The 17,944-nt window shown below is 39.3% G+C and overlaps 1 protein-coding gene across 1 annotated transcript in view; it reads left to right on the top strand.

Annotated features, from left to right (window-relative positions):
• The first annotated feature begins 9,418 nt into the window (after positions 1–9,418).
• The window catches only part of LOC124867591, an 8,562-nt gene continuing 36 nt past the window's right edge, over positions 9,419–17,944 (top strand). The window contains exons 1-8 of the mRNA XM_047364118.1: positions 9,419–9,472; positions 14,202–14,272; positions 14,773–14,812; positions 16,507–16,552; positions 16,624–16,715; positions 16,812–16,922; positions 17,401–17,674; positions 17,810–17,944. The exon at positions 17,810–17,944 is cut by the window's right edge and continues 36 nt beyond it. Coding sequence (XP_047220074.1) covers positions 9,450–9,472; positions 14,202–14,272; positions 14,773–14,812; positions 16,507–16,552; positions 16,624–16,715; positions 16,812–16,922; positions 17,401–17,674; positions 17,810–17,944 — 792 coding nt within the window. The 5' untranslated portion in view covers positions 9,419–9,449. The remainder of the gene's footprint in view (positions 9,473–14,201; positions 14,273–14,772; positions 14,813–16,506; positions 16,553–16,623; positions 16,716–16,811; positions 16,923–17,400; positions 17,675–17,809) is intronic.

The following is a 17,944-nucleotide window of genomic DNA, read 5'->3' as shown; positions in this document are numbered from 1 at the left end:
GAACATTTTTAATAAAGAACTTAGTATTTAGAGCAGTGCCCTGATTTTTACACATGGCTGTATAGGCAGCTGCTCTCAGAGAACATGGCTCATAACAACATCCTCCAACAACTGGATAAATCTCCATAGAAATCTTCACTTTGTGAATTATAACCGGACCTGCAGACTTTGTTATCTCTGCTTTCCTCTTGGGTGGACATTGTGTTATGCACTGATGCCTGAGCTCAGCTTTACAAACATCACTCTTCAGCAGCCCTCAGCTACTCGGTGCTCATTTTTTCCTTACATTGTTTTACAAATGTATCTATTTTTATTCATAGAAACAAACACCAATATAAACAAACATATCCCCCAGTTTCATTTGTACCGGTTTCCTTCCTTTCGTATTGCGTCATGCTGTATAAACTTGCTGTGATTTGGACACATCCAGCTCTAAAAGTCTAACATAAAACTGTCAGACATCTATGTCTTTAAGTGATGCTTTGATATTTAGCCGTGCAGCACAGAGACAGGTTCTGATCCGCTCATGTCTTTGCAGGATTCATGTTTTCTATAAACAGCGTTTGCTTTCCCCCGCTGACCACTGACGCTCTTTCATCAGCCGATATTAGATCCGACTCAGGATGAGAGGCCAAAACCAGCACTGGTTGCCAGAACTGAAAATAGCAGAGCTCCAATTAGCCTGTCTCTGACCTTTTTCAGCGCTACAGACAGAACGAGCTTTCATGCCAAGTTGGGACCCTGCCATGTTCTGCAAATAGGAAATCACGAGTCCTGAAGATAAAATAACAACCAACATAAAAGTGTGGAAGCTGGAGCTGCAGAGGTAGTGAAGAAAACCATTTTGTTTTGTCTTGGTTTGTTGTCTCAAGGCAACAGTGTGCTGTAAAGGCACGACAGCTACATGATACTTCTACATAATAGAAGGAAAGCGCAGCAATATAGATCTGGTGAAACCTTACATACATTCATGGGCAATAATTTTTAGGTCATATGAGTTATGGACCTTTTATGATTTATTGAACAGTGGAATGATTTCAGAACAAACTACAGCAGATATTTTAAAATACAACAACTTGGCGAATCTATCTATCTATCTATCTATCTATCTATCTATCTATCTATCTATCTATCTATCTATCTATCTATCTATCTATCTATCTATCTATCTATCTATCTATCTATCTATCTATCTATCTATCTATCTATCTATCTATCTATCTATCTATCTATCTATCTATCTATCTATCTATCTATCTATCTATCTATCTATCTATCTAGTCTCCCACCTTCTTAAGATCCGAACATTTTCAAGATTAAATCAGTTTTCTCCCAAACACACAAAATAGAAAGATTCCCCTTTCTACAGACCTCTCCTAGAAGCCTTAAATCCATTATCCTGTAAAAAAACACACACACACACACACACACATTGCTCTCTAAAGTTCAGTCTGAGGTCGAGAACTGGAGGAGAAGGCTGCAAAGTGCAAATACTGTGAAAGGTCAAATCTGATGAAAATGCACCACCTTTTCATCATCATGTGTTTTTACTGAAAACACAGCTGAAGCTGGAATAAAAGCAGTAAGAGGTGATAATGATAATCAGACAGTAAGAGAAGAGGTGGTGTTATGAACAGAAAAGATGCATTTATAGAGAGATTACTGTAAAGCTTGCTAGGAGAGAGTCTGAGCAGCTGAAATACCGTTTCATCAGGCTGCACTTCTCGAGCTACTCTTCAGATTGCGGTGAGTCTTCAGAACCTCTAAATACCAAATGGATGCACACGGAAAAAACAAAGTGCTGCACAACCAGCGCGAATGTCAGCTCGCTGGAAGGAAACAAAGCAGCGACAGCAACCCTCAGAATGTGACATTTCTCCTCTTTGACAGACTGTAAGTGATTGACAGTCATCTACAAAACTTAAAATAAGACAGTATCATCGCTGCAATAGGGTGTGATAACTTCATGAGTTATACATTATTCAGGAGGCTAAAACAAAGATTTATCTATATATAACTGACTGACATAAAGGATCATTTAGAGACAATCGTGGAAAAAAGAAAGTTTCCATGTCTATTGATACAATCATGGAAAAAGAGTCTTTAACGCTTGCTGCTTCCGCAGGATTTAAGAGGGAAAGTAGAGCCAGGACCTGCTGATCCAATGCACTGATTGCTTCTAATTCCTATTCCAATTTATTTATAAAGAACATCTAAAAAACAGCAAGTTTGCTCAATGTGCTTTACAAAAATAGAATAAATAAAAGAGATAAGACATGAAACAGAACAGAGACATTAAAAGGAGCTTTTAAAAGGGAATAAAAAATAGGAGGCAAAGATGCCTCTATAATATTTAAAGGCAACATATTCTAAGGTTTGGTAATCAACCCTGGAAACACCAATCTCCTCTTAAGCTTCCTCTTAGTTTTCAGGACAACTAAAACGGGACCTTTAGGTCCACAAAGGGAGATAAGCCTGGAGTAATTCAGAGAAGCAAGAACATTTAGTCATTTATAAGCTAACATTAGGATTTTAAAATGAATTCTGTGATGCACAAGGAGCCAATGAGGGGAGGAAAGCATACCTGTCTGTATGGACCAGTTAAAAGATGGGCGACAGCATTCTGAGTGGATGTCCACCGTCCAACGCTGCACCTCAGACTCTATAGGCCTGGGTTAGCAGGTTAACTGTTAAAGGTCATGATAGAACTGCTATAAAAACTCTGATGCACACAAATGGAGATATTTGGGAACATGATGCACAGCACCATGTTAGGAGAAAACCAGACAGTACATCGGCACAAACACCTCATACCAACTGTCAAGCGCGGTGGTGGAGGACTCATGATGTGGGCTTGTTTTGCAGCCACAGGATCTGGACACCTTGCAGCCATTGAGTGGACCATGAACTCCTCTATAGACCAAGTTGTTCTTGAGTCAAATGTAAGGCCATCTGCTGAAGCTTGGACCACAATGGGGTCATCGCTTTTCTAGCTACTTTGACCCATATGCAGAAATACACTCAGGAAACAGAAAGGTTTATTATGAAGTGTTTGAATTCTAGAAACAGGAACTCGCCGCTGTATGGAGAAGGGATCAATGGTAACTGGCTGATATAACTGAGAGTTGTTGATCTTGATATAATTTCGCTTACAGGTGGAGATTTGAAGATCCACTAGGGGGGGAAGAAGGATGGAAACTCCAGGAGTGTGTCAGGTAAGTGAATCGATCCAGGTAATCCTCTTTTATTTGCTCTTGGATAATGCACAAGGTGGGATTTCTTGGAGGGTGAGCCAGGTTCGTTCGCAGGTAAGCTGGAAGAGCCTTGAGACCAGAGCGCTGCCAACTGAGAATGCAATCTGTGAAGTCTTTTTGGAGAGAGCGGATCTGGGTTTTCTGCATAAGCAGACTGGGTACTGAAAACTCGAGGTTGTGAGTAACCTGGGAAGGAGAAGATAAGTACTCTGAATAATCACAAAGAGATTTTGTTTTTGGCCAGCTGGAGTTACCACTGTAGGTTAACGCTCAGGAACCGGAGTGTTGGCAGCATTGGGTTGCTCCTCTCCTGTTGAGGCTGATGGAGAACATCTGTTGGCTCAGCTCCTACCGTGCGTCTGGTGCCATCTAGAGGTTGGAAGTGGTTCGTAGTAGAGGCTGACATTTTTTCGGGAGTCCCACGGGTCACGGGATTCCCACGGGAAACCCGCGGGACGGGAGACAGCATCAGTAAAGATCACGTGATTGGGATGGTACAGGATAAAACATGAACTGGAGCAGACGGGAGCGGGAGCTAACCAATAGGAGGGAAAATAAACTAGGATCAATTGTCCTTGGAAATGTAAAACTGAGACTTTGTTATAAACTTTAAGAAAAAAAAACTTGGATCGACGCCGCCATTGTGTAGTTTTTTTCCAAGAAGCCTATACTATAATGTGAGTCAAACGAACTACATGACCCACAAGACAACAGTGCTTCTGCTCGGTGTTTTCCACCTGCGTTCAGAATGGAGGGAGCAAATGCAGGTGGAGAACTGGACGTGGTAAAATTATATTTGTAACGTAAAGTCAGAAATAAGGACTTATCTATTAAACTCATAGAGCAAATATTACCGAACTTCAGGAGTGTTGAATGTAGCGGTGTTAACACGCAGTCTGCTGCTTGTAAAACGTGTTTAGATGTAATCAAGTTCACCAGTGATTAAGGGACACTTGTAAGACAAATTCTGGATTAAATCAGTCCTGCATCTCTTCATTCATCAAACCAAAAGTACCAACATGTGTCAAGTCTCATCTCACCAACTAAATTGCTGCATGTGCTCTAAAGATTTAAGAGGTAAGGTACGGAAGCCCGTGAGGGGACATGGGGAAATGTATTACTTTTGCGTCTCCACGCAATACTTTTGCGTTCGGCATTTTGGAGCAACAGCACAGATGATAAACTGCTCATAAAACAAACACTGATATGTGATTGATATGGATTATTTGTCATATGCAGTAAACAATGCGATTAAATGCTTAAGATAAGAAGAATCGTTCAAATCACGATAAAAACAAAAACACTAATGGCGTAAAAAAAAAAGTACACATCATGCAGCAGTAATAAGCAAACAAAGTGTCACAGATGTGGTTTCATGCAGCATTATTGTCCAGAGTTCAGTAGTTTGTTTGACAGCTTGTGGATAAAAACTGTCTTTTAGTCTGATTTGAAGATAATTTTATTTAAGGCTGATTTCAAAATAAAACTCAATAAATCTCAAAACGGGTGTAGTGTTTGTTTCAATTTTGCAGTTATCTGGTTTGGAAACTATCCCACAAAGTATTGCGAAATAACGCAAAGACTATTGCGTGGGGACATAAAAGAGAAAAACAATTCCCCCATGTCCCATCGCGGACCCCGTAGAAAAGCTTCATCAAGGGAAGATATTAAATAAATATGTTGTGAAATAGAAAAAAAAAATGAATGTACCATTAAATGTACAATTTATTTAATACATCATTAAATATTAAATGTACCACTAATTACGTCATGTCGTCTTTAAAATTATACTTAATTATTCAGTGGCATATTTAATTGCATAATAGTCCATTTCATGATATAATGGTACATTTATTGTTTCTAATGATGTATTAAATAAATAAATGGTACCTTTAATTTAATGGCACATTTAATGTTACATTTCTTTCATGTTACATTTACTTCACTTATGGGACATTCAAAACATTTATTTATTTAATGATGATATTATTGAATGAATTTTGTCCAGTTTGACCCTCCATTCTTGATGCCTGTATAGGAGGTCATGTCAGAATTTAAATCAGGTGTTCTGGAGCAGACACACATCTAAAACTTGCAGGGAAGAGGTCCCTGAGGACCAGGGCTGTGAACCATTGAGGTACAGTTTCTAAATTATGAAAGTAATGCCTTTTTGGCCTTTTGTTCACCAAGTACAGTTCTCTTACTAGGTGCATTTTTCTTTCGTTTCAGCGACTTGAAACATAAAAGTGATGTCATTGTTCAAAGGAAACAATCACTTAATAAATGAGTAAAATACAACTATGTACATTTTGTTTATTCAACTAAGATAGGCATGGTCTGTTTCCTTGTTTAATATTTTATTATTTCTTCATTATTATTCTTTTTTACTTTAACTGGCCTTTACTACAGCTAAAAACAGGGACCTAACTGGTCCTTCAAAGAAAGAAATTTCCAAAAGACTAAATGAAGAAAACAAAAATGGGAGTGGCACAGGAGTGGGAGTCGTTCTGAATGGGAGCGGGATGGGAGTGGGAGTCAATTTACCAGGAGTGGGACGGGACAGGATTTTTTTCGTTATGCTGGCCTAGGATTGGGATGGGACAAGACATTTTTCTGTGGGAGCAGGATGGGACAGGAGAGAAAATCCACTCCCGTGTCACCCTCTAGTTCGTAGCAGGCAAAAAACAGGTGAACAGAAAACTCCTGGAACTCCGACACTTCGCCCTGCCCTTGTTGTGTAAAAAAGTGCTCTACAAATAAAAACTGATAGATTCACTGAGTTTTGCAGTGGCCTAGTCAAAGTCTGGACATCAACCTGATTGAAATGCTGTAGCGGGACCTTCAGAGAGCTGTGCAGAAACAAATCTCTGCAAACCTGGACTGAAGCAATATTTGAAAGCAGAGTGGACCAAAGTTCCTTCACAGCAATGGGAGAGAAAACCATTGTTGCTGAAGGTGGTTCTGCAAGCTGATGGGTGTACTTAGTTTTTCCCATCAGCGTGTCCACAGTCATGGAAACGTTCCTTTTTAGAAGACAGGGATGAGGGAAAAGTTGGAAAAAAGGACAAGGTATTGACATTTGATCCTATAATCCGACATTTAAAATAAATCTAAACCAGTTTCTGCAGTTTGCACAGAAAGCGTCGAAATGGCAAAACGAAGATGGATGGCTTTCCTCCATAATCTCAGAGTAACCTTTATAGACAGCTTTCAGAAACATCTTGCACCTTCTTGCACTTCTGGTCTGTTTAATTCAGCTTTTTAACAAAATATGTAAAGCTGTGGAGCAAGGTAAGGGTAACTTTCATGCCTTAGAATCAGAAAGACATCCCTCCAACACTGGAGCATCATAAATTTTTTATATGCAAAATGACCTCTGATAGGATTGGAATATTTTGCAGGACAGGAGGTGGAAAGATTTTGTGTGGCGCTGCTGAAATCCAAAGACAGAGGAGTTCCGGTCGCAGTGCGTCGATGAAAGCCAGACCAAATGCCCCTCGGGCCGCAGACGGGATAAGGTGCATCATCATTTTATGATGTTTGATGGAGTCAGTAGTCACAGAGACAAACAGCTGCAGAGGAGCCTTGCTTCGTTTTTAGAAACACTTTCAACCAGCTACATTCACTTTAAATTATTGATATCCAGCTTTTCTCTGAATATAACTCAAAGTTTTATTTAGGCCTGTTTTGTTCAGCTGAAACTTTTGAGGCAGTGATTTGAATTTTAATCTCTACATTGTTTTATTTGAGTCTGTTTTGGGGCTTTTAACTCCACTTTAAAAGCTGAACACATTTGGATTTTTGGTTCATTTTTAAAGTAAAGTATTTTGTTTCCTTTTGATGGAGATGGATTCATTTTAGTGATGTGAGAAGTCTTGACTCATCCATCATTCTTTAATGTTTTGCTTTCAAGGACACTGAATTTCTAAGCATTAAGTGGAAAAACGTCTTTAAGGCTACTTTTATCCTCCACCTGTAAAACCTTCCTTGTTTAGTCAAAGAAAACATTCAATCCAGCCTGATATATGACATGGTTAGATACAAGGCCCCCCTTTGGGGGTTCGTCTCTACCAGCTTTGAAATTCTACAGCAGGGGTGCCCAAATGCACCCATTGAGATTTACTGTCTCAATGGCTGCAACTTTCAGATGGCTGTCCTTGTATCCAACAACCTCCAACCATGTTAGGTTTCCACATTAAGTAACATCAAAGGTGCAGCGGTGATGATTGGGGTTGAAATCGGGTCTTGAAATACAATTATTTTCAAAGGCATGGTATCAGTCTTCAAAGCAGAACACAAGTATTGAAAGCACAACCTATAATAGATATCCCATTATGTTTCCTTAAAGTACAGAAGCTTCAAAGAGCCTTCAGACTTTCCATTGTAGCTAACAATGAAAATATGACAGTGGAAAATCAACAGTAATGAAATAGAAAACAGCTTTTCTGTCCCCAAGCATCCAGTTGCATATAGAGCATCATTTAGACCTATTTCCTAAAGATGATCTCAGTGAGGGTTTTATGTTGAGCTGCAGAAAGGAACTGGCAGCAGTCAGGGTCATCTGGTGATTTGTGTTTATCAGTTTTTAAAATTTACTTTTAAAAATTAGAAGAAAAAAAAAACCTAGATAGTTGAATTCACATTTTTCACCGTTTCCACATTTAGTTAATTTACAGACTAAATTTGAACCCACTCTAAGTATAGTTTCTTTTTCATCAGGTGTATCTGATCTCATCTGCTCATCCTTCAGATGCTTCTGCAGCTTGGCTGGAGTCCACCCATCCATCATCTGTACCTGCTTGTCCCTGCAAGGTCACGGGGGGGACTGATCTTCTGCAGACATTGAAGCAGGGTTCACCCTGGACAGATTGCTAGTCCTTTACAGAGGGCTTTACAGACACAAACACATCTTCCTTAGGACAGTTTAGTATAATCAATTAACCTAACATTCATGTTTTTAGATTGTGGGAAGAAACCGGAGGACCTGGAGAGAACCCACTAAAGAACAGGGAGAACATACAAACTCCATGCAGAAAGACCCCAGGCTGGGATTTGAACCCAGGACCTTATTGCTGCAAAGCAACAGTGCTACTAATTGCATCACCAACTGGAGTCCACCTAAAAAATGAATAAGATGAATATCATGTCTAATAAGAGGAATTCAGTTCATGTTTGTTCTAATAAACAGTGTCACATTCACAAACAAAACTATAGGAAAAAGGAAAAGGGTTCTTCACAGTTTGAATCAGTGAAAATAGAAATAAATTCAGATTTATTTACAAATGTTCTACTTCAGGCAGTGCCATTCCAATATAGTTCAGTGTAAACAGCAGGATTACTGATGTAATGATCACAGGTTTGGGACAAGAGATGTCGTTAGCAGAAGCCATACAAGAGAAGAAAGTAAACTCCAGAAAAATTCACCGTTGAGAGGGATTTGAAGCCAATCAGGTGTAGCTAGAGCTTAGACACAGAACCAGAAACCTCGTCACGTTTTCCTCTTCATTCAATGAAAGCAAACCTGTTGGCCTTTTTTGAGGGGCTTTCTTCAGGTTGAAAAAGCTAAAAATGAAAAAGCTGATGTGAAACTAAAGATCTCTCTGTCGGGATCTGCCATTTTGGGTTTTTTTGTTAAGTTTACTTGTTCTCTGTTAGGTGTTTTTCTGTTCCTTTCTGATTAGTAGTTACTTCTGTTAAGTTATCACTTTCTAGATTCAGGTGTTCATGTGTTTCCCTTCAGATCTAGTTTTTCCCCCCAGGTTTGTTTAGTTTAGTTCTCCTTTAGTTAGTTCCTTGTTTGTGTTCTCTGTCAGCTCTCATTAGTTGCAGTCTGTCACTTAGTGTTTTGTGTTTGTTTACTTTTCTCAGTTAGCTTTCCTCATGTCCTCAGGTTACTTTTGTTAGTTGTTATTTTCCAGACTCCTATACTTTATGTTTGTTAACAGTTTCCTTAGATTTGTTGCCTGAGTTTTGTTATCTAGTTTTGGTTTCCCTGTTAATTAGTTTCCTTCAGATACATTTCCCCTCGGTTCCCTGCAGCGTGCTCCTCACACCTGTTCAGTATTCATCTGATTACCTGCCTCCCTTTCTCATTGGTTCCACATTGCACTTCCCACTGTTTAAAAACTCTCTGATTCTCATTGTCACTTGCTGTTTCCTCTGTTAAACTACCTTGTTGTTCCCTGCTGAGTGTCCATGTCTTCTTGTTGTCAACCCATGTAAGTTTGGAAACTTCTCATTAAAGAAAAGACATTTTTTCATCATGCTGCTGCCCAGTGTTTGGTCCCACACAACTTCAAGCAATGACACATCCAGAGAAAATATAAAACCTCAAATCCAGCACTAGATGTTATTTCCAGCAGGAGATGCATGTTTGTTGAAAATCAGTAGTGTGGACTTGACTGGATGATTTCAAAAGACTGATTTTAACTTGGACTTTCACCAATGACTCGTGACTACAATTTGACAGAAAATGTGATGGTGCGCTGTGCACAAGGTCACATTTTCTGTTTGGTGTAAGATATCAAGTCTTTTTGAGTCAAAGGGTTCATGTCAAATTGAAGTCACTGTGTGCCAGGCCATTTGCGAAAATTGCCTCCTCTAGTTGCTACAACAACCACGTTCCATCGGCCGTGCTGTTTACCTGCTTTACTTCTGCATCCTGACAGCAAAGACTGACGGTAGTAGAGAGGTCCTGTCATCCAACTTTATTTGGGAAGTTTGCCCTAAGTTGGCACAAGAAAATAAAAAGCTGCGTTTGTTAGGGTGGTTCAGGACATGTAAGAGGGCTGTAAGACAGTGGTGAGGTGTGCTGTGGGCGTGACAGAGGAGTTTAGTCAAAGTGGGACTGCCATCTTCAGAGATGAAGATGCTGAGGTTCCTTTGGGAGTGACGAGGATGGATAGGATCAGGAATGAGCAGATCGGTGAAACATCTCATGTTAGATGTGTTGGAGTTAAAGCCAGAGAGGCCAGACTGAGATGGTTTGGACATGGAAAGACGAGAGATAATGGGAACATTGGCAGAAGTATTTTGAGTCTGGAACTGCCAGGCAGGAGGCCTAGAGGAACACCAAAGAGGAGATTTATGGATGTGATAGCAGTGTTGTGATTATGAATTTTAATTTTATTTTTATTTGGTAGGGACAATGCTCATAAATTAACATTCTGTAAATGTGCCAGAATTACCCAAAAGGCTATTTTTCATCTGTTGTCCCTGGACAAAGCGCAATTTGTCTTTCTAATGTTAGGATTATGATTATTGATTAATTAATATTCATCAAGAATTATAATTAAAAATCATAATTTGAGAAAATTAATTTCTTAACCAAAAATCCTCATTTATGAATCGAGACCAGAGATGTCTTCTGGTGTTGTAATTGTGGCTCAACGCCTTTGATAATTACAACCGTTAAATACTCAGTAATAATTAATAACTATTACCAGATGTCACTGTTTAATCAACCATTTCTGCCGAAACGTGGGGAACTTTAACCTGATTTTGAAAGTGTAGCTTACAGTGAGCCATAAAACTTCCACCACCACTGGGGATGTTCGAGAACACAAAGGGTTGTAAAACTTTTGGCGGCAAACCAGTAAAACATGAAGTTGGAAACAAAGGAAACGGTAGAATTTCACCATGAGGTTATAACAGTCCAGTTTTAAAAGGTGCCCTGAGCTTTGCTCTCAGGTGTTACAACAACGCAGTGAAACACACACAGCTTGAAAAGCAGCTTTCAGATATCCACAGCATCAAAGTTTCAATAAAAGGTTGCATGCACATACAATTCAGAACACTTTAGACTCTAAGTGGCGATTCTACATCGCACTAAAACCTCCTCTATCCTGCCCGAGCTATTCCTAATAAAGAAATAAAAATAAAAGGTGGATTTTACTTGTCTTTGTCTCCTCTGAGCAGAGGGACAGTGAGGGAGGTGAAGAGATCCACGCGTCCGTGGATCTTCAGCAGAGCAGTCCGTTTTCTTCCTTGGTGGCCTCCGTGGCAGAAAGGTAAAAAAATTATGACGGACCGTCTCTAGTCGACTGGTACAAAAACAAGGAGGAAAAATTGCGTCTCCTTGAAAACTCCGTGGTTTCTTTGGTTACGTGTTAAACTCACGTCTTTGATCAGTAAAGTGAAATTTCTGGCCTTCCTATTCCAGAAACTTCTTTCATGAATTTTTCGTTGGCCAACGAGGAGAATAAATGTAAGTCCACTTGTGATTTTCTTCTCCAGAGGGATGCTTCAGTTGCGTGGTAACCGTGTCGAGGTCCCAAGCTGAAAAGCATCATGGGCCGTCTCATACTCTGTTATATAGTTGACGGTGGCCTCAGGGCTGCGACGCCCCCGCCCAATCAGCCACGGCGCCCGCCGGGATCCGTAGGAACAGACTATCCTGCGGTACAAAATGGCCGATGACGTTGGAAAGGCATAGTGGTGTCCAGCAACGTGCAAATGGTCCAATATTCAGCAAACAAGTGGTCCAACAATAAAAACAAACAAATGGATTAATTGGATGAATAGGAATATATTATTTAATATATTTAATATAATTCGGTCTGTTAAGGATTGTCCTGTGAATACCAGCTCAATAAGGCGAAATAAGACCTTTTCCATCGGTTGGTCCTTGTTTCACAATCCTGAGGTCTTTAGGTTTTTGATTTTCTTCTGTGTAATTTATTTGGACAATTTCCTTGCAGTTTATTATGATCTTTAGACCTTGCATTTTTAGTTTATTTTCCTATGTTTATTACTGGTAGGTGTTTTTTCATTCGGGTTATTCTTTTGAGATTTATTCTTGTCTTTATTCATCTAGAGTTATTTTTGTTAGATGTTTTCTCTGGATTTTCTTGTACTTCTGTTTCTGGGTAATTAGTCTTCCTCTTTCAGCTGCTCTGCATTCTCTCTGCCACAGCTGCTCCTCATTCCATCTGATTAGCTCTTCTGGTTTGCTTGCCACGTCTTCCTACTTTTTCACCATGTCATTCCATTTATTACACCAAACTTAATTTGTGGACATCGGCAGTTTAATTTGTATGTGTGGACTAGATGGGTTGTTACTGACATCTGGTCTTTTTTCTGCATTTTAAATAATAATTTCATGTTGATTGCAGCTTTGGAGACATTAACACTTAGAAGATGTCTGATGTGTTTAATACCTGTTTTACCCACTGTATCCATTTTTGTTCTTCTTGTATTTTTCCTAATTTTTTGCACATTTTGAATAAATTTTTTCTTTCAAAGTAGTTGACTAGGTATCTGCACATCCTGAAACCTAAGAACAAAGCATGGATTTCAGGCATGATTGGCATCAGTTAAACACATTAATACACTTTTTGGCAGATTTAATTATCCAACATCTTTAGCGATAATCAGAGAAGATGTCATAAAAACCAAACTGTCTGGTCAATGATTGTCATTAAATCCCATCGCTGCTTCCTACATAACTGCTGCATCTTCTGATTCTTCCATTGGAATCAACTCCAGGCAGGAGAACTTGTAAGCAGCCCTGTTGTGATGTCATCATCCCAAGTTAACAGAGAATTGTCAGGGTTGTTTTTTCACTGCGCTTCTTAAAAATGTTGCGTTTTGTAAAATCCTGCAGTGGAACTAATAGAACTCGGGTTTTATTGCAGCATCTGGGCTTCCTGTGACCTCCTCCAGCTCTGTACAGGCATTAACTAGATAACCCCTGACATGTTGTCATACATTCGCTCTTTTTAGACTGCAAACAGATTGACGCACGCTGCAGTCTGCGCTTACCTTGCTGAACGCTGGAAGCTGCGGGGAAGCTGACACTGATCCTACCTAAATATCCGAGGAGCAGGAATGAGTCATGATGTCAAATAGGATGCACTAACCCCGCTGGACTTTTGGTGTAAAGTTAAAAGCTCTCTGACTGTGGACACAAAGCTGACTGATTTGCTCCGAGTCAGCCGAAGAAAATCTCCTATTCGCTCATTTGAGTAATGAGTGTGAGCGCTGCTTCAGATGGCTTTTTGAAAGCTTTGTCACGTTTCAGGCTGAATATTTAAGCACAGCTCTGCACAGAGCATCACCTCGCCACCCACAGCAGAGAAAATCCTGGGGTCAGAAAACTGTGTGCTCAGCACAGAAGATTAGTTTTGACAATGTTTTCCACTGATTGTAATGAAAACAAATGAGTCTTTGTGGAGAGTGGGGCTGTTAATGCTTGTCCCCATGAGGGCAGTAAACGGCCTCACACAGCAGAGCATGACAAACCTAATTAAAGCAGCTACACAAGTGGACAAATGGAAAGTTTCTACATTCAGCGATCTGTAAAGGAATCAATAAACCAACTGTCCGCCACTCCATCAATCAATATATCAGCTCATTTTAAACTCACAAATACACTTACCCCACGCGTGCTGTGCACTTTGGAAATATATGGAAAGTAGTTTCCACATTTTCCAGGTCTTGTAAATTTTGCGAAAAATAAAATATGAAAACATATCCTGCCCTATTTTTCTCTCTGGTTTTTCTAGTTTCTATGTTTAAAGCCTAGCCCCTGTAGATATATCTTCTAGAAATTTATGGAGGTAAATTTGTCTCAATATTATTCAATCAAAAAATATTAAGTTGTGATCTTTTTTTTATGGAATATTTTATTTTGGGGAGAAAAAAAATTGTTTGAAAAAACTTTTTTTGATTAAAATGACACATTTTTTCTCACAAAGAGAAAAAAGTTATTTGCAAAACATAAACTTTTATTTGCGTATGTCAAAAATATTTGGTTACGAGTCTCGCTCTCTTGGTTTTGACGCTCTCTGTTTTTGGTTGAACTAAAAGAATTTTGAGTTCTGGGAACATGAACATCCTGGGCGGGGCCTAAAGGCGAACAATGTAAGACGTTTCCCTATTGGTTAGCGCTGACTAAAGCAGCAGACTCTGATCCCTCCCACCTCTGAACTTCTGCTCGAACTGCAGGGCTTGCCGCGTCGCTTCAGTGAGGAGACATCAACTCTACAGAAGAAAGGAGGTAACACCGAACGTGAATGGTAAGTATCGGTAATCTTCACAGATTTACAGTTCAACAGCTGCTAAAGTGTCCATCCTTTTTTCAAAGAAGAAAGTTTTACACAATTTAGGAAGACAGTCGATTATCTTGTGTGCCGCGTCCTGGTTAGCATAGCACGCTAGCTAATGTTAGCATCAGGTAAAGTGCATAAACTGGGCTTGTGTAATGTTTGCCTGTCTTTATGTTAAATCCGTTAACTAGTGCACCTTTGTCGAGTTGCATTAAGCGTGGCAAAATACCAAATGTATGTGATGGAAATAAATGTTAAGAAACTGTTACCTTCGTGTGTGAACTAACTAGCAGCGACGCTAAGGTGGGGAAACACAGCGGACCGCTGCGCTACAGTATCATTACGTCCATGTTGATCTACACCACACATGTCACATGACTGTACAATCATATTATTTATTTCCCGAGCACATAATCAGGGCTGTAGATAAGGGGAGACAATGTAACATCTAAATATATATTTTCTTCTAGATGCAAAATGGAAAACCAAACTGGTAGATCACAGGCAGAGGTAGGATGTTCACATAATTTCTATCTTTTTTTATTAGTGTTAATAAATTGCTATCTGTCTGGTATTTAGATCATATTTTGTCACACCCATTTAAACATAAATCCCCACTACTCTAACACCGACCTTAGTTCAAGTTGACTTTAAAGTTATGTTTTTTCTTTCATGCTCCAATACCGTCTCTCAGCGGCACTGGCTGTGGGGATGCTTTATCACCTTGAACTCTGTTCATACTAAAGCCTAAAAGATATCCAACCAGACCCACAGACATTGTGTCAGATAACATTTGTTCCTTTTTTTTCCAGTCACTGTTGAATTTTCTGTTAATTCAGAAGTGACTATAGACTAATTGCAATGGCATGATATTACCCTCTTGTACACAGAATGGAAAACCAACTGGACAGTCCGCAGACCCAAGAATGCTGCTGCCTAATTGCATTTTGATTTATTTACTTTGGTCAACACCTAAAGTATTATGCTGTGTTAGTTGCATGTAAAATAATAACCTTGTGGAATTTCTTAAATGTGTAAAGACTAATCAATATGTTCTCATATTTTTTTTGTTTTTTTCTTAGGAATCTATGCTGCATCAGCTTTTACAAAGAGTTAGGCATAGAGTGATTTCTACTCTCAACAGGCAGCCCATTGACTTTGACTATTTGTACTTTGTTTGTTGTCAGGAGTTACAGTTTCTCAAAGCCGGAGCAGCTTATGTTGACCTTGTGGAGTCAGTGGTTGAGAATTTTCAGAGGTTGACTGAAGTTCTCAGTTCTTATGCCTCTGCTCCAAGATTATTCGATGTAGCTCAGGTTGAACACAGCGGGAATGCAGGGAGACCCAAAGTTAACATAGAAAGAGAAACTCTCACAGATCTACTTAGTAGTGGTTTACCATTGACTTCCTTATGTAGCCTTTCTGGAATTGCAAGGTCAACTTTGTATAGACGTTTGAAAGAGCATGATCTGTCTGTAAGAAAATGCTATTCCAGCATTTCAGATGACTCATTAGATCAGAAGGTTAGGTGTATAAAGACCAGAATGCCAAATGTGAAAGGGTCTCTTCAAGCAATTGGTGTCCGGATTCCTTGGGAGAGAGTGAAAATGTCCTTGCAGCGTGTGGACGGAGCAGGACAGAATAATCAGAGCTGACCTTCCCTCCATCCAGGACTTATACAGGTCTAGGGTCAAGAAAAGAGCTGCCAAAATCTCTGCAGACCCCACACACCCTGCACACAAACTGTTTAGAGTTTTACCTTCAGGTGGCGCTACAGAGCACTGTTCACTAAAACCAGCCACCACAGAGACAGTTTCTTCCCCCAGGTTGTTTCTCTGTTGAACATTTAATAGAGTACAAAACAACAGCATACAGATGTTACAAATGTACCTTTTTATTATATATGTGTATATTGTACATTGTAAATATTTATATTCTGTAATGCAAAAACAAAACCAGAGAGCAAAGTGTACCGGAGTCAAATTCCTTGTTTGTATGTACGAACTTGGCAATAAAGCTGATTCTGATTCTGACTTATTGCCAGAATGGTCCAGCTGTCTTGCATCGCAAGACGACAATACTGTGTTCCAGCTCCCTTATCTCTTGTCCACGTTGATACAAATCATAAGCTCATCAGGTTTGTTTATTGAATACATAAAGAATATATACATATATTCTGTTGATAACAGTGTGTATATTCCTAGGTACAACATTGTTGTGTTTGGAGCAATTGATGGTTTTTCAAAGAAGGTAAGGTATGTGTTTTTGTTTATTTTAAATCTTGTTATCACTTCTGTTTAATTCTAGAAATTATCCTACAGATCTTTTACTTGGACACAGCTGGCAACAACAAGGCAGGGACAGCTTTTTGTTTCTTCATGGATGTGGTTTGTAAACATGGATGGCCATCAAGGCAAGTTAATTTAGGTTAAAAAAAGATAAAGATTGCATATGATGTTCTTGAATTACATTGATTTAGCAAAATATAACTTTCCACTTTGTCTTATAGAGTTCAAGGTGATCACGGGGTTGAAAATGTGGACATTGCAAGGTGCATGTTTACGGTTCGAGGTACTGGACGTGGCAGTTTCATTGCTGGGAAAAGTGTTCATAACCAGAGGTAACATACCACAAATCTGTCTTTTTTTGTCTTTACAAGAACAATCTTGGTTATTTTACTTTACATTGTTTTTCTATAAATATCTGCTACAACACTCACATTTGACAACATTTTCCTAATAATAAAGCAAAGAAAACTGGCAGATCTGTCAAAAAGCATAGTAAGCAAAAGATCCAACAGATTGTGAATGACTTGGGTTGCTCCAATTTCGTGTAATTTGGTAAACTCCCTTCTGGAAGAACATATAAGACAATAAGGGCAACATCAATACATAATATTGGAGTCATTTCTCATTGTTTATTCATGTCCTCATATTGTGTGTGGAATTTGCTGTATGTTGTTTTTTAAACTATCACCTGAAACCGAAGCCAAATTTTCACATTTGTGAATAACAATAACTAATGTTCATTATACAATTATTTCAAAAAAAGAAAGTTGCCTGATTTTGACAGTTGTAATGTTTTGCCATTTTATTTAGAATTGAACACCTATGGAGAGATGTTTGGAGTGTGACTTCAAAATATTACAACATGCTCTACAGTTTGGAGGAAGAGGGTCTCATTGACCTGTCGAATGTGGTCCATCTGTTCTGTGTGGGCTATGTCTTTATACCACGACTACGAGAAGATCTGCAGGTTTTCGACGAGAGTTGTAATTCTCATCCCTTGAGGACAGAGAGAAACCTAACACCCAGTCAACTGTGGATGATCGGTATGCTGCAGGAACCAGTGTCAGAACCAGATCTGACAGAGGTATGTTTTACTTGGATTTAATTGCAACATTCGGGCTTCATAAATATGACAGATGGCTACATGGATTTGTAGATTTTTATTTATTTTCCCTGGTATTTTTTATGGGTAATCTGTCTATGGCTTTCGTCAAAGCAGATTCAGCATGCTGAGGAGCTGCTGTCCCAAGAACAGCAAAGTGAAGAAGTTGAACATGGGGTCAATGTGCCTGTTCTTCAGTGTCTGCTGTTCTTCAGTGTCTGCTGTTCTTCAGTGTCTGCTGTTCTTCAGTGT

This window comes from Girardinichthys multiradiatus, chromosome 4, assembly GCF_021462225.1.
Source record: "Girardinichthys multiradiatus isolate DD_20200921_A chromosome 4, DD_fGirMul_XY1, whole genome shotgun sequence".
Classification (NCBI taxonomy): domain Eukaryota; kingdom Metazoa; phylum Chordata; class Actinopteri; order Cyprinodontiformes; family Goodeidae; genus Girardinichthys; species Girardinichthys multiradiatus.
The sequence above is the reverse complement of the archived record's forward strand: the minus strand, read 5'-3'. Positions and strand labels throughout refer to the sequence as shown.